This window comes from Felis catus, chromosome B4 (assembly GCF_018350175.1).
Source record: "Felis catus isolate Fca126 chromosome B4, F.catus_Fca126_mat1.0, whole genome shotgun sequence".
Taxonomy (NCBI): domain Eukaryota; kingdom Metazoa; phylum Chordata; class Mammalia; order Carnivora; family Felidae; genus Felis; species Felis catus.
This window is the reverse complement of record NC_058374.1, coordinates 65,066,152-65,079,661: the sequence shown is the minus strand read 5'-3', so window position 1 is coordinate 65,079,661 and position 13,510 is coordinate 65,066,152. Positions and strand designations below refer to the sequence as shown.

General features: G+C 39.9%; 1 protein-coding gene across 2 annotated transcripts in view; it reads left to right on the top strand.

Annotated features, from left to right (window-relative positions):
• The window catches only part of PKP2 (plakophilin 2), a 96,489-nt gene that overhangs the window by 65,372 nt on the left and 17,607 nt on the right, over positions 1 to 13,510 (top strand). For both annotated transcript variants that reach the window (XM_045061643.1, XM_045061644.1), the window contains exons 7-9: positions 9,250 to 9,367; positions 10,233 to 10,397; positions 11,304 to 11,477. In XM_045061643.1, coding sequence (XP_044917578.1) covers positions 9,250 to 9,367; positions 10,233 to 10,397; positions 11,304 to 11,477 — 457 coding nt within the window. The remainder of the gene's footprint in view (positions 1 to 9,249; positions 9,368 to 10,232; positions 10,398 to 11,303; positions 11,478 to 13,510) is intronic.

Here is a 13,510-nt window from a genome sequence, read left to right as displayed (position 1 = left end):
AGAAATATAAAGACAATTGAATCATCAACTTCAAACACATGTATTTGGTTAATTATTTAAATTCTTCACATTTGATATGTAAACATAAGCAATATTGAAGTCTGTTGATGGAGAGGAAAATGTTTTCTGTGCCCTTCAAGATTCTTCTGGCTGGTCTAACAATCAAATTGACTTGAGACAGACTAGCAGGAGAAAGTCAAACAAAAGCTTAATAAAATGTATATCTCCTATATACATGGGAGAAACCCAAGAAAACTGAGTAACTCCCCAAAATGGCTAAAGCCATCACCTTAAGTATCATCTTCAGTCAGAGACCAAGAAGATGTTGGGGGTGGGAGTCAGCGAAGTTACCAGGAAAACCACAGTAAACAAGAATAAGGCTGTTATGCAGTTTTAAGTTCATGCTTTCTCCATTGATAATTTTTTAGAGATTTAGAGTCTTCCCTCACTTGCCAATATAGCTAGGAGACACCTTCACAAATGGAGATTTCCCTTACAAATGTAAATGTCTCTTACAAAAGTGTAACTTCCACTTGGTTTGCAGACCTTCTCCTGTGTTTGCTGCTTCTTAAAAATAACCAGCTTAAAATAATATGTCAAAGAGGCATTCCTTGGGGCGACAAAATTTACTCCTGTACACCATATGTAATGGAATTGGCAATATTTACAGCAATGTTATACTATCAGTTATAATTGCATTTTATATGTGGTACATTTTAGATATTGTGGGGGTCAAGGATAGACCACCCTAAGAGGGCCCACCTTGACATGAAGATTATTTTGAGCTGAAGGCAATCAAGATCCTGTGGGCTATAGAGAAAATTTTGTCCCTTCGTTAACTACATAGAATACCCTAAATTAGGGGTCTTTCCAAAATAAGGGTTATTAGCAGAGATAAATTTTATCCGACCCATCTGTATGGCAGGACAAACATCTAATTACCAAACATCTGCTCTTTTCTTACTGCCCTGTAAATTATATTCCTCTGAAGTCCCAGACCCCTACCCACTTCTTCTTAGTTCAGAATGACTCATATACTTCATTATGCCTGTCTTTGGAATTTCCATGAAAGTGTAGATTCTCTGTAAATACGCTATTTGATTTTCTCCTCTAAATCTGTGTCATGTCAATTTGATTTTTAGTCCAGCTGGGAGGATCAGAATTCTTGGGGGACAGGAATTCTTGATCCCCAATAATATAGAAACAAATGTGTAGTTTAACGGATTAAATTATTTTGTAAATGTCTCTTCACATAAATTTAAAAGGTGTAAGTTGTATTTAAATGGATATATAAGAGCTTCCTGGGTAGCTCAGTCAATTGAGCATCTGACTCTTGATTTTGGCTCAGGTTGTGTTCTCACAGTTCGTGGGTTCAAGCCCTGCATCAGGCTGTGTGCTGACAGCATGGAGCCTATTTGGAATTCTTTCTCCCTCTCCCTCTGCCCCGCCTCCACTCACACACTCTCTCTCAAAAGTAAACATTTAAAAAATAAATGGGTATATAAAATCTGGATTTTAAAAAATGTTTTATAAGCTAAATCTTAGAGATTTCAGATCATCAGTTTGAAATCTCTCATCAGTGGGGCACCTGGGTGGCTCAGTCAGTTAAGCATCCAACTTCGGCTCAGGTCATGATCTCACAGTTCATGGGTTCGAGCCCTGCATCAGGCTCTGTGCTGACAGCTCAGAGCCTGGAGCCCTCTTCGGATTCTGTGTCTCCCTCTCTCTCTGTTCCTCCCCCGCTCATGCTCTGTCTCCTTCAAAAATAAATAAAAACATTAAAAAAAAAAATTGAAATCTCTCATCAGTAAGATAGTAAAGCAAACAAATCAAACATCAAACCAAGCAAATACAGCCATGTTTTCATCCCTCTCTCATCTCCCTCAGCCCAGTGCTCTTAAGAGTATATGTCACATTAGAATTGTCAAACAGCACAATGACAATCCTTGAAAAGGTCTCAGTTCTTCAGACTCAATTTTCTCCTGTCCTATCCATGCCCTTAGCAGATAGGCCCAGATTAAAAATTGTACTTCTCAATAATTATATGACATTTCTCTTTGTCAAAGAAACTCTTATCATAGTCAGAATTACTATTAAAAATTTTGTAATTCATCATTATTTAAAAAAAAAATGAGCAGGTTGATGTATTTGGATAAAGCAGCTGATGACTTTGTTGCTATCCTGTGGTTAAAGTCTATGGCTGTCTTGGACGTACAGACTATCATATGATTTTCGCTAGGACTTAAACACCTTTATCAATCTTAGTCTGGTACCCAGATGTCTCCCTTAGGTGTCAAGAGTGTCTACCCAAGTTCCAGTGGCTTCTGGGCATATTTTAAAAATGAGTTTGCTCTTGATAATTGATTTGAAATGTAATTTGGCATTTTATCTTGAACAGCCAGCTAAATCCAAAAGAAATGACTGTTAACCTGCCAACCAGATTATTACTGGCTTCATTGACTATTCAGAATACTTTTGGAGGACCTGAAAAATACAGGAAAGCAAAACTAAAGGATTTTTAAGGACAGATTTTCTCCTCCTCTACCTTCTGGTTTCTTGATGTATAATAGATGCTGACATATCTTTGTTCGGTTAATGTTCCTTGTCCTGGAAGGAACAAGATATGTAGGTGGGAGAGCTTTGTTCTACTTCCCAATGATGCTTCTGTTTGCAGACCAAACAGTTGACTTTGGCTGATGTTTGCAGATACCTTCAGGAACTGATGTTGACTTCAGGGTAACAGACAAGCCCTTCTCTTGGCAAAGAGTTTTTGTCCCTCTGCCAGCTCAAATGAGGCTCCCCTTTTGTTCTGTGCAATAACAGACTGCCTCTGCTGCTTTCTCTGGGTTAATCACAGACAAGGCCCAACTGTTTGATATATATCAGCTGAGAGATAAACAAAAGCCCAGACCTAAATCTCAAATAACAAGAGGAAGAAGGACGCCTCCTTATCCACCAATCTCTTATCAAGTGCCTGTTGGGTCTTAGAATGGACTCTGAACAAGCACTTAGCGGACTGAGGCCTTACTGCACAATTTCTGATACATAACATTAGAAATCCCACAATTGTTGGTGAATGTGAAGATGTAGCCATAGTATTTTTTAAACCATTGAGGTGATCACTATTTCAGTATGCTTGGTTATACCTTGAAGACTGGTCCCATAGGCAGTAGGTCTTGCATGTGATACACATGTAAACTGTGTGTTAGTAGAAAACCACACCTATAATCAGTAGACATTGCCCCATTTAAAAAAAAAAAATGGGGGGGGGGGCCTGGGTGACATAGTTAAGTGTCTGTCTTCGGCTCAGGTCATGACCTCACAGTCCGTGAGTTGGAGCCTGCTTCAGATTCTGTGTCTCCTTTCTCTGCCCTCTCCCTGCCCCAAAAGTAAGTAAATATTTTAAAAATATTTTTAAAAAATCTCTGCCTCTTAGAATTACTTGTTGGTGAAGTATCTTAAAAAGATTCACTTTGGGGCATCTGGGTGGCTCAGTCGGTTAAGAGGCTGACTTGGGGCTCAGGCCATGATCTCTTAGTTTGTGAGTTCAAGCCCCGCATCAGGTTCTGCACTGCAGAGCCTGCTTGGGATTTTCTTTCTCTCCTTCTCTCTGTACCCCTCCCCTACTTGTGTGCACACATGTGCAGATACACACTCGCGCTCTCACTCTAATAAATTAAAAAAAAAAAAAAAGATTGACTTTAACCATATTATTATCTGTCGTTCTCCTATTGATAAACAATTATAGCCTTTTACTTTATTTTTTTTTTAATTTTTAATTTCAGTATAGTTAACATACAGTGTTCATTTCCCCTAGCTAGTTGGCCATGCACCACACAGTGAACTTTGAACATTCTGTGTTGTAACAAACTTTCTTTCAGTGCTGGCAGACTGGTTGTAACAGCATGCCTGCCTACAAGCAGCCACACACAGATAATTGTTGATGGAAGGGCCAATAAAAATCCTACTAGAAGCAGATAATTCTGATTTTAAACAGGAGTCACAGGTCAGGATTCCAAATGAGATTTTAGCATGCTGTGATTTGGGGGAATTTTATGAAAATTACAGATCATAATATTTATATAATGCCTATTCTATCTGTCACACACACTAAATTGCAGTTATTTTTATCATTTGACTTTGTCCATTCTTTGGTTCACCGTATGAATTGAAGGTTTAGTCAACCTGTCATTAATCTTAACAAGGATATACCATTCTTCTTTTAATTCTAGCAAGGTCCAGGGTGTTTGGTTTTCTTTTCTTCTTTTCATTGTGACACTCAGGAATGTGGGAGATAAGTGGTCGCAGAGAGAGTCACGAAATCACTGATTCGCTTTTGGATAAAACACCCAAATCCTCCTAAATATGTGAGGTTTTGTTCAGAGATGTACAGAGGGTTCAGATTCTATTTTTTCCCCACCTATTACAGGTCACATTACCAGAAAAACTCTTCTTAATACCTTGTGTATTAAGGTGTCTTAATACCTTCTTTTTTTTTTTTTTAACGTTTATTTATTTTTGAGACAGAGACAGAGCATGAACGGGGGAGGGTCAGAGAGAGAGGAAGACACAGAATCCGAAGCAGGCTCCAGGCTCCGAGCTGTCAGCACAGATCCCAACGCAGGGCTCGAACTCACAGACCGCAAGATCATGACCTGAGCCGAAGTCGGACGCTTAACCGACTGAGCCACCCAGGCGCCCCAATACCTTCTTGTGTATTAAGATCACAAGCAACTGATCAAATTGGTGTCCTCCCAGTCTGACTCAGTGAAGGTGAAGAGCTCCAAAACAGCCCTGCCTTGGTCAATGTGTTTATATTCCCTGCCTTGGTGCAATGAGTTTATATTCCTTCTTCTGAGGCCCCAGCCACCTGCCTCCAACCCCCACTCCAAGGACCTGGTCTTTATTTTTTTTGTTTATTTTTCTTTTAAAATTTTTTAACATTTATTTGTCTTTGTGAGAGACACAGCGTGAGTGGGGGAGGGGCAGAGAGAGGGAGACACAGAATCCAAAGCAGGCTCCAGGCTCCAGGCTCCGAGCTGATAGCACAGAGCCTGATGTGGGGCTGGAACTCACAAACCATGAGATCATGACCTGAGCCGAAGTCAGACGCTTAACCGACTGAGCCACTCAGGTGCCCCTAAGGACCTAGTTTTTAAATTTCAGTGTACCAACAGCATGAGGTTTCAGCTTCCTGGAAGTTGCCCACATACTTACTAAGACTTTGGCTAGATTATACCAGAGAAAGTAAATGCATCATTTAATTAATGCCATAGACACTAAGCATTTCCAATATATTCATTGGTAACTCTGATAATCAATTTTTAATGAGTTGTGTGTTTGCTCATTCTCTTTTACTTTTCAATAGGATTTTTGTTTTGACATATTGATACTTGATATTGTTCCATTTATAACTTTGGGATTTTTTTCATATTAAACTTCCATTGGGCTACATGTAAGGAATAGTTACAAAGAAATATTTCTTAGGATTCAGGAGATACATTGTAAAAGCTTCCATTCTGCCTAAGATCATCACGGTTTAATTCTCTGATTCCCACAAGCTTAAATACTAGCTATTGAAAAAACTATTTTAGTACTTTAAAATAGATATATCATTTTAGTAATTACTGCTTCTTTTCAGAGTGGTGCAATAGCAAATTCCTTTCTGACTAGTGACTTCTATTCATGGATATAGCGCTATAAAATAATCCACCCTTATCGTTCATATTTCTGGGTGGTTAAGTAAGGTAGGAACTATTTTTGATATGCAGGAGCAAATGACCGAAGCAGTGGGGTTCCATGCACTTTCTGTCAACAAAGGTATCAACTGCCAGAAAATCCTGATAAGTCCCATTTCAAAAGCAAGCAGAGTCTGGATAATACCAAACTGCAAGACAGCAGTTCATGTGTGTGAACTGGCAGTCCTGCCAATTTGAATTACCATTCTCACCCAAAATAAACACTTTGAAGTTTAACGAAGTTAAGCCATCCATCTGCAAGGTGTATTATGGCTTCAGCTAGTGAGAAATCTTTTGATTTGTCAAAGCAATTTTAAACTGCTGCCATTTCTCCAAGCCAGAGGTTGCAAAGGTCAAAGGGAAGCTTTCAAACACGTGATAGCATTGTCTCAGAGTTGGGGGACATATGGTGTTTGCTAACCAAATGGCGGAGTGAATAAATGTTAGACGAGGTGTGCTCTATTCTGGAGAATAAAGAACAGCTCTCCTATCCTGACGTTACCACTACTGTGCTATCATCCAGAAAAGTAACTTAAACTCTGTGGACCTCAGTTTCTCCAGGTATAAAATGAGATGACTGGAAAAGATGCTTTTTCAGTTTCTGTCAAGCTTCTTCAAAGAGTGGATACGGGATCTTGGTTCAAATGATCATTTCTTGGGAAAAACCTACAGTAAAAATGGTTTGAATTACAGTTTACGAACCCATGAGTTTTCTTTTTTCAATGGTACAGTAAAAACTAAATAAAGAGAATAAAGAGGTGAATCTGTAATTAGAATAGTCAAATGAAAACCAGAGTCACAGAAGGGATTTTGTTAAAGTTAAAAATTCATTGTAGAATAGACACTTCTCTAACGAAGACATCCAGATGGCCAACAGGCACATGAAAAGATGCTCACCATCACTCCTCATCAGGGAAATACAAATCAAAACCACACTCAGATATCACCTCATGCCAGTCAGAGTGGCCAAAATGAACAAATCAGGAGACTATAGATGCTGGAGAGGATGTGGAGAAACGGGAACCCTCTTGCAGTGTTGGTAGGAATGCAAACTGGTGCAGCCACTCTGGAAGACAGTGTGGAAGTTCCTCAGAAAATTAAAAATAGACCTACCCTATGACCCAGCAATAGCACTGCTAGGAATTTATCCAAGGGATACAGGAGTACTGATGCATAGGGCCACTTGTACCCCAATGTTCATAGCAGCACTCTCAACAATAGCCAAATTATGGAAAGAGCCTAAATGTCCATCAACTGATGAATGGATAAAGAAATTGTGGTTTATATACACAATGGAGTACTACGTGGCAATGAGAAAGAATGAAATATGGCCCTTTGTAGCAACGTGGATGGAACTGGAGAGTGTTATGCTAAGTGAAATAAGCCATACAGAGAAAGACAGATACCATATGGTTTCACTCTTATGTGGATCCTGAGAAACTTAACAGGAACCCATGGGGGAGGGGAAGGAAAAAAAAAAACAAAAGAGGTTAGAGTGGGAGAGAGCCAAAGCATAAGAGACTCTTAAAAACTGAGAACAAACTGAGGGTTGATGGGGGGTGGGAGGCAGGGGAGGGTTGGTGATGGGCATTGAAGAGGGCATCTTTTGGGATGAGCACTGGGTGTTGTATGGGAACTGACAATAAATTCCATATAAAAAAAAAATTCATTGTATTGATCCAGCAACCATTCTCTCCTCGACTGTTAGGTTGAATCATGAACTTGCATTTTTGTGGGTTAAAAGCAGTCTTGTATCACTGATTTCATCCTATAGATGTGGTCTTCGCGGGAGCAGGATACAATGCTGTGTGTGCTTTCTTGTTCCCACTAGTTCTTAACACAATGCTGGGCACATTTGTTCTTTGTATGTATCAAAAGCAGTATTTGGGGGCAGAAAGGCTTTTGAAATTGCTTGGTGCAATATGTTATTTTATTTTTTAAGTTTATTTTATTTAAAAAAATTTTTTTTACATTTTATTTATTTTTGAGAGAGACAGAGACAGAGCACAAGTCGGGGAGAGGCAGAGAGAGAGGGAAGCACAGAATCCGAAGCAGGCTCCAGGCTCTGAGCTGTCAGCACAGAGCCCGACATGGGGCTCGAACTCACAAACTGTTGGATCATGACCTGAGCCAAGTTGGACACTTAACCGACTGAGCCACCCAGGCGCCCTTGAGTTTATTTATTTTGAGAGAAACAGAGACAGAATGAGTTGGGGAGGGGCAGAGAGAGTGGGAGACAGAATCCCAAGTAGGCTTTGCACAGCCAGCACAGAGCCCGATGCAGGAATCAACAAAGCCATGAGATCATAACCTGAACCGAAACCAAGAGCCAGATGCTCAACCAACTGAAAGCCATACAGGCACCCCACAACCTATTATTTTAAAGATCAAGAATAACCCAAAAGTTCTCAGAATTGTAATTCTTTTGATGTTCAGAATGACAGCGACATTGTAAATAAAAACTTTTGAATATCCTTTGAATGTTCTACCTACCAGTAAAAAGAACGAGTCTGATAAATTTTATAGGACTAGTTCTTAGAATTAAAGTTAGCCAAAGGGTGATTCTCAAAATTCAAAGAATGTGAAGATGCTGCTCTTATGCCATTTTTGTTGACAGAAGTGTTAACACTGTGGGGAATTCAACTTTTTTAATTGCTATGCTAAGAAGAAAACCTTAACCCAGAGGAACATAGTAATAATAATACTAGAGTATAAACGTGATCTGAATTTGAAATATGATCTCCAAATAAATTACTTTGCTGTATTTGATACGTTTCAGTTCTCTATAAGGAAGCAATCTCCACTTGTAGATGTAGTTACTGTTTATAGAAAGATGTCATGACCTAGCAAAATTAGAAATAGACTAAGTACAAAGATATTTATAGGTCATGCTTTTGACTTAGGTCTTAACTGTGGAACTTTACACTTTTGTCACATCTGTCTGCCATTTTAGCTATTAAATCATCACATTTTAGAACATCTGAGTTGATATTTGTCAGTAATTGTTTACACTGAAATCTACAAAACCCCAAAATAATATAGTCCAACATCATGTCTTTATAAATGTGGAAATTGAGGCCCAGAGAATTTAAGTAACTTTAAGTTACTTAGAGTTAAGACACGGAACAGGTTGGGGCTTGGACATCTACTATACTGTGTCTAATGTACCATTTGTTCTTTTACTTGCAAAATGTTTGCCTCATATCTGTCCTCTCAGAGATGGATTGCAGATTAAGTAAATGATGCTATGACCTTGGTGCTTAGAATGAAGTAGACAAAAAGCTTTTATTGACGTGACAACATGTTATATGAATATAGTTAGAAGTTGTGTCCAGATTTGAAAATGAGAAATTGATAATTAATTGACCCCAGGAAGTGTCTGCCACACTTTTGCATATTTGTCAGTTTTCCAGACACGTGGAAGAAGCATCAATCAAATAAAGCTTTGAAATAAAGGCCTATTAGATACACAGCTTAAGTCTTATGGTTGGTTGTTTGTTTTTCCTGGTAGAAACATGAGCTCAGCAGGCCCTGATGGGAGGAAAGTGATGAGAAGGTGTGATGGACTGATCGACTCGCTGGTTCATTATGTTAGAGGAACCATTGCAGATTACCAGCCAGATGACAAGGTGATTCACGCGTTAAATATCTTGCATTTGATTTACCTACTTTGTCTTACTAAGACTCTTCAGAGTATTCTGGAAGTAGCTATTTGGCATTAACCCATTTGCTAAGCTTAAGATATCCCATCCATGCTTAGAAATATTAAAATCTGCCTAACCCCATTTTTCCGTCTACTTTCCAGACCCAAATTTACAATTAGCCATTTAACAACTCTGTGTAGATATTTGAATGGAGGCCTGTGCTACATGTGCAGCAATGAACTTAAATTCATCTCTTACTCCCAAACTTGCTCCTTCTCTGGATAATCCTTCTTAACAATTATCACCATCCACGAAATGAAAGCAGAAATCTGAGTAATCTCTGACTACCTTCCTTCCTCACATCCCGTATCCACCAGGCAGCAAACCATGTGCGCTCCACCTCAGAAACGCCCTCCAGTTCATCCATTCCTCCCTTATACTGCTGCTGCTGCTGCCCTGGTTTGTGCATCTTTCATACTGATCGCTGCAGTAGCCCCTAACTGGTCCTGTAAACAATAGCTTCAGTTTTCCAGCTCCATGTGACTACTAAATTATGTATCTTAAAATATAGAATCGTTCTGAACACACCCTTAAAAGTGAACTAGAAAGGCTCTCCGGGGTTGTAAGAAAGTCAGCCTCTATGTCCTAATATTGTGCTCATGACCGTTCGTGATCTAGCCATACTCATTCCACTCCCCGCACCCAGGGAACCCCACAGTCCAAGCACACCCTACAGCATCCAGTAAACTGTGTAAGATCTAAAACCTAGTAAGTCCTGTGATAGGTGATAGCATACATGCAAAGGGGCATCTATGTGTATGTGGTCAATATGCACATCCTCTTTTCTCAGGCCACGGAGAACTGTGTGTGCATTCTTCATAACCTCTCCTACCAGCTGGAGACAGAGCTCCCAGACAGATATTCCCAGAGTATCTATATTCAAAATCGGACTATCCAGGCCGACAACAACAAAAGTATTGGGTGTTTTGGCAGTCGAAGCAGGAAAATAAAAGAGGTATGTTGGGAAGACTTTGAAAGCCAAAGTGTGTATGTGTGTATTTCTGAGTACTTAGTGTATCTCAGACACTATTTTAATTTGTTCTAATCCTTATATCCACTTTACGAGGTGGGCATTGTTGGTATCCTCATTTGCTGATGAGGAAACAGAAGTACCGAAAGGTTAATGAATTTTCCCAGAAAAATTTAGGAAATTAGTAGAGGGGATAGAATTCAGTCCTGGGCAGTCTGGCTCCAGATTTGCGTTGTTCACCGCAACGTCATACTGCTGTATGCTTTCTAAGTTAGGAAATAAGCTTAATATAGTATAGTCAATGGTGTAGAAATTGCTTAACGTTAATAGCGACCCTGATGCTTGGCTCTGGATATCCTAAAAGTACACCCCTACGAAGAAATACTGTGCATTCTGGCATTTTGTGAAAACTGGAAGAATGTCACCCCTCCTATTCCTCAGACTATCGTGGTGTGTATTTGTGAACTTGGAGAGCAACTGGTAAGTTTAGAATCCTGATGTTATCCCAGACAACTTCACAAGACTTGGGGAAGAGGCCTGTTTTTCTTATCTCCAGGGTGGTTGTGACTAATTTAGCTTCTAGCTTAACAGCAGCCTGAAAACTATTCTAGAATACCCTATGCTTAATTCTCTTAGATTCTCTTTCACTATGAAATGTAAAGTTGGGAGGTTTACAGGATGCTGTTAAGGAGAAACAGTCATTGTGAGCTCAAAGTTAACTGATTGGATATCATATCCATTTGCCTTTTCGTTTCCGTACCAGGCGCTTGTTATTATGCAAAGTATTAGTCTCTCTAGACTAGATGGTATTTCTGCTCTCTTGGTTTGGGTGTGGAATTGTAGAAATGACTCAAAGGCATTAATTCTGGATTTCATTGTGTATGTGGTTAGCAATATCAGGACATGCCAATGCCGGAAGAAAAGAGCAACCCCAAGGGTGTGGAATGGCTGTGGCATTCCATCGTGATAAGGATGTATCTGTCCTTGATCGCCAAGAGTGTCCGAAACTACACTCAGGAAGCGTCTTTGGGAGCTCTGCAGAATCTCACAGCAGGAAGTGGACCAGTGAGTATCACCCCTGTTTTTCTGCTTTTTAAAAACAACGACATTGTTGGGGTGCCTGGGTGGTTCAGTTGGTTAAGCATTGGACTCTTGGTTTCGGCTCAGGTCATGATGTCACAGTTCGTGAGTTTGAGCCCTGTGTCAGGCTCTATGCTGACAGTGCGGAGCCTGCTTGGGATTCTCTCTCTCCTCTCTCTACCCCTCCGCTGCTGTCTCTGTCTCTCAAAATAAATAAATAAACATTAAAAAAAATAAGGACGCTGTAGGACATACCTACATCAGGTTCAGAGATGAGGTAGTAAAGTAAGAGCAAAAGTTTTTCTCTCTTCGGTTAAGACAGTTCTCTATAATTTCCAGCAAGAGTTCCAGCTTTCTAGGACTTTCAGCCTCCATTTCTACAGAGCCAAGTCAGGCTGTGAGTGAAAGACTCCTAGATATTTATATTAGAGCTCTTTCAGTTACAAGTCTCAGAATCCTACCTACTGGCCTGGGCAAAAAAGAGTAATTTCTTGGCTCATTTAACTGAAAAGTCCAAGGTGGTGGGTAAGGTGCTCCAACAATTGTAATTATAACTTTATCTCTGGGTTCTCTTTGCTCTTTTGGTTTTATTCTCAAAGGCTCTCCTCATATGGCAGCAAAGGTCACCAGTGATTTCAGACTTACCTTTTATCCAGGCCAGTGTCCACACAGAAAAGAAACTACCATTTCTCAATAACTCCATTTGGGACTCAAGACATAAGTTTCACTTGCCCATTTCTGAAGAAGTACCTGTGGCTAGGAGCTTGTGATGTTCTGATTGTCCAGGACTCGGTAGTGTGCCCACATGTGAATTTCAGGGGATGGGTTAGCGCAGGCAGGGGTCACTGCCACTTGTATCACATGGACTGAAATGCTAAAGGAGTGGCTCATCACCAAAAGGAAGAATGAGTGCTGGGCAGGCAAAAACAACAGATGTCTACTGGGTATGGAGTTGGAAAGGACATCTGTGCTTTTGTGCCCCAAAAACTCAACTGCAGAATAAGGAGCTGCTTCTCTTCCTGATGTGCTTACTTTATACCAGCAAAGTCAAAAATATATAAAACAGTAAAAGCTCATTCCGTCCCCCATGTATTTTACACCTTACTTCATAGTTAGGGATTCTATAAACATGTAATTATTTGAACTAAGCTTATATTCCTTGCCTTGGTCATGAAATCATTAGAATAACCCCCCCCCCATAATAGTTCATAATATGTCCAGTTTCCAATTATCCACCCCCATAGAGAAGAGTACTCTTCTGGATAACAAAAATATTATTTATTCTTTACTTGAGAAACCATGTTCATTCTTTAATGTGTTTCTAGAGAAGCCTGCTCTGTTTTGAACAAAATTGTGAAATAGTAAAACCAATATTTCTCTTAACACAAATAGGAGTGCCTGGGTGGCTCATTCAGTTAAGCATGGCTCTTCATTTTGGCTCAGGTCATGATTTCGAGCCTTGTATCAGATTCTCTTCTGGGTGTGGAGCCTGCTTAAGGTTCTCTCTCTCCCTCTCTGCCTGCCCCTCCCCTGTGTGTGCCTGGCTGGCTAAGTCAGTAGAGCATGTGACTCTTGATCTCGGGGTTGCAAGTTTGAGACCCATACAGGTGTAGAGATTACTTAAAAATGTATACACGTGTGTGTATACACACACACACATATATATATGTATATGACAAAACTTTAACCTCTCTGATTTTCTGCAAAATTTACTTGTGCATGAAGAGAAGGAAACAAGAAACTACCAGGAACGACACAGTCGTCTTACCTTCCCATTTTCCCATGCTAGGTTTCCCAAAACCATTTTTTTTTTCACTTTGCCAAACTACAGAAACCCTTCTATTAACTACCAGCCAACTTAAAAGAAAATGCCAGGAATTAACTTGGTGTACATGTATGTGTATGGATATCTGAGTCCACTGTGTTCTGAGTATGGTTCAGTATGAGCTAAGCCTTTAAGCTTGGCTTTTAGCCTCTTCCAGTCCAAGATCTCTCATGGAATCCAAACAGTCCAGAAA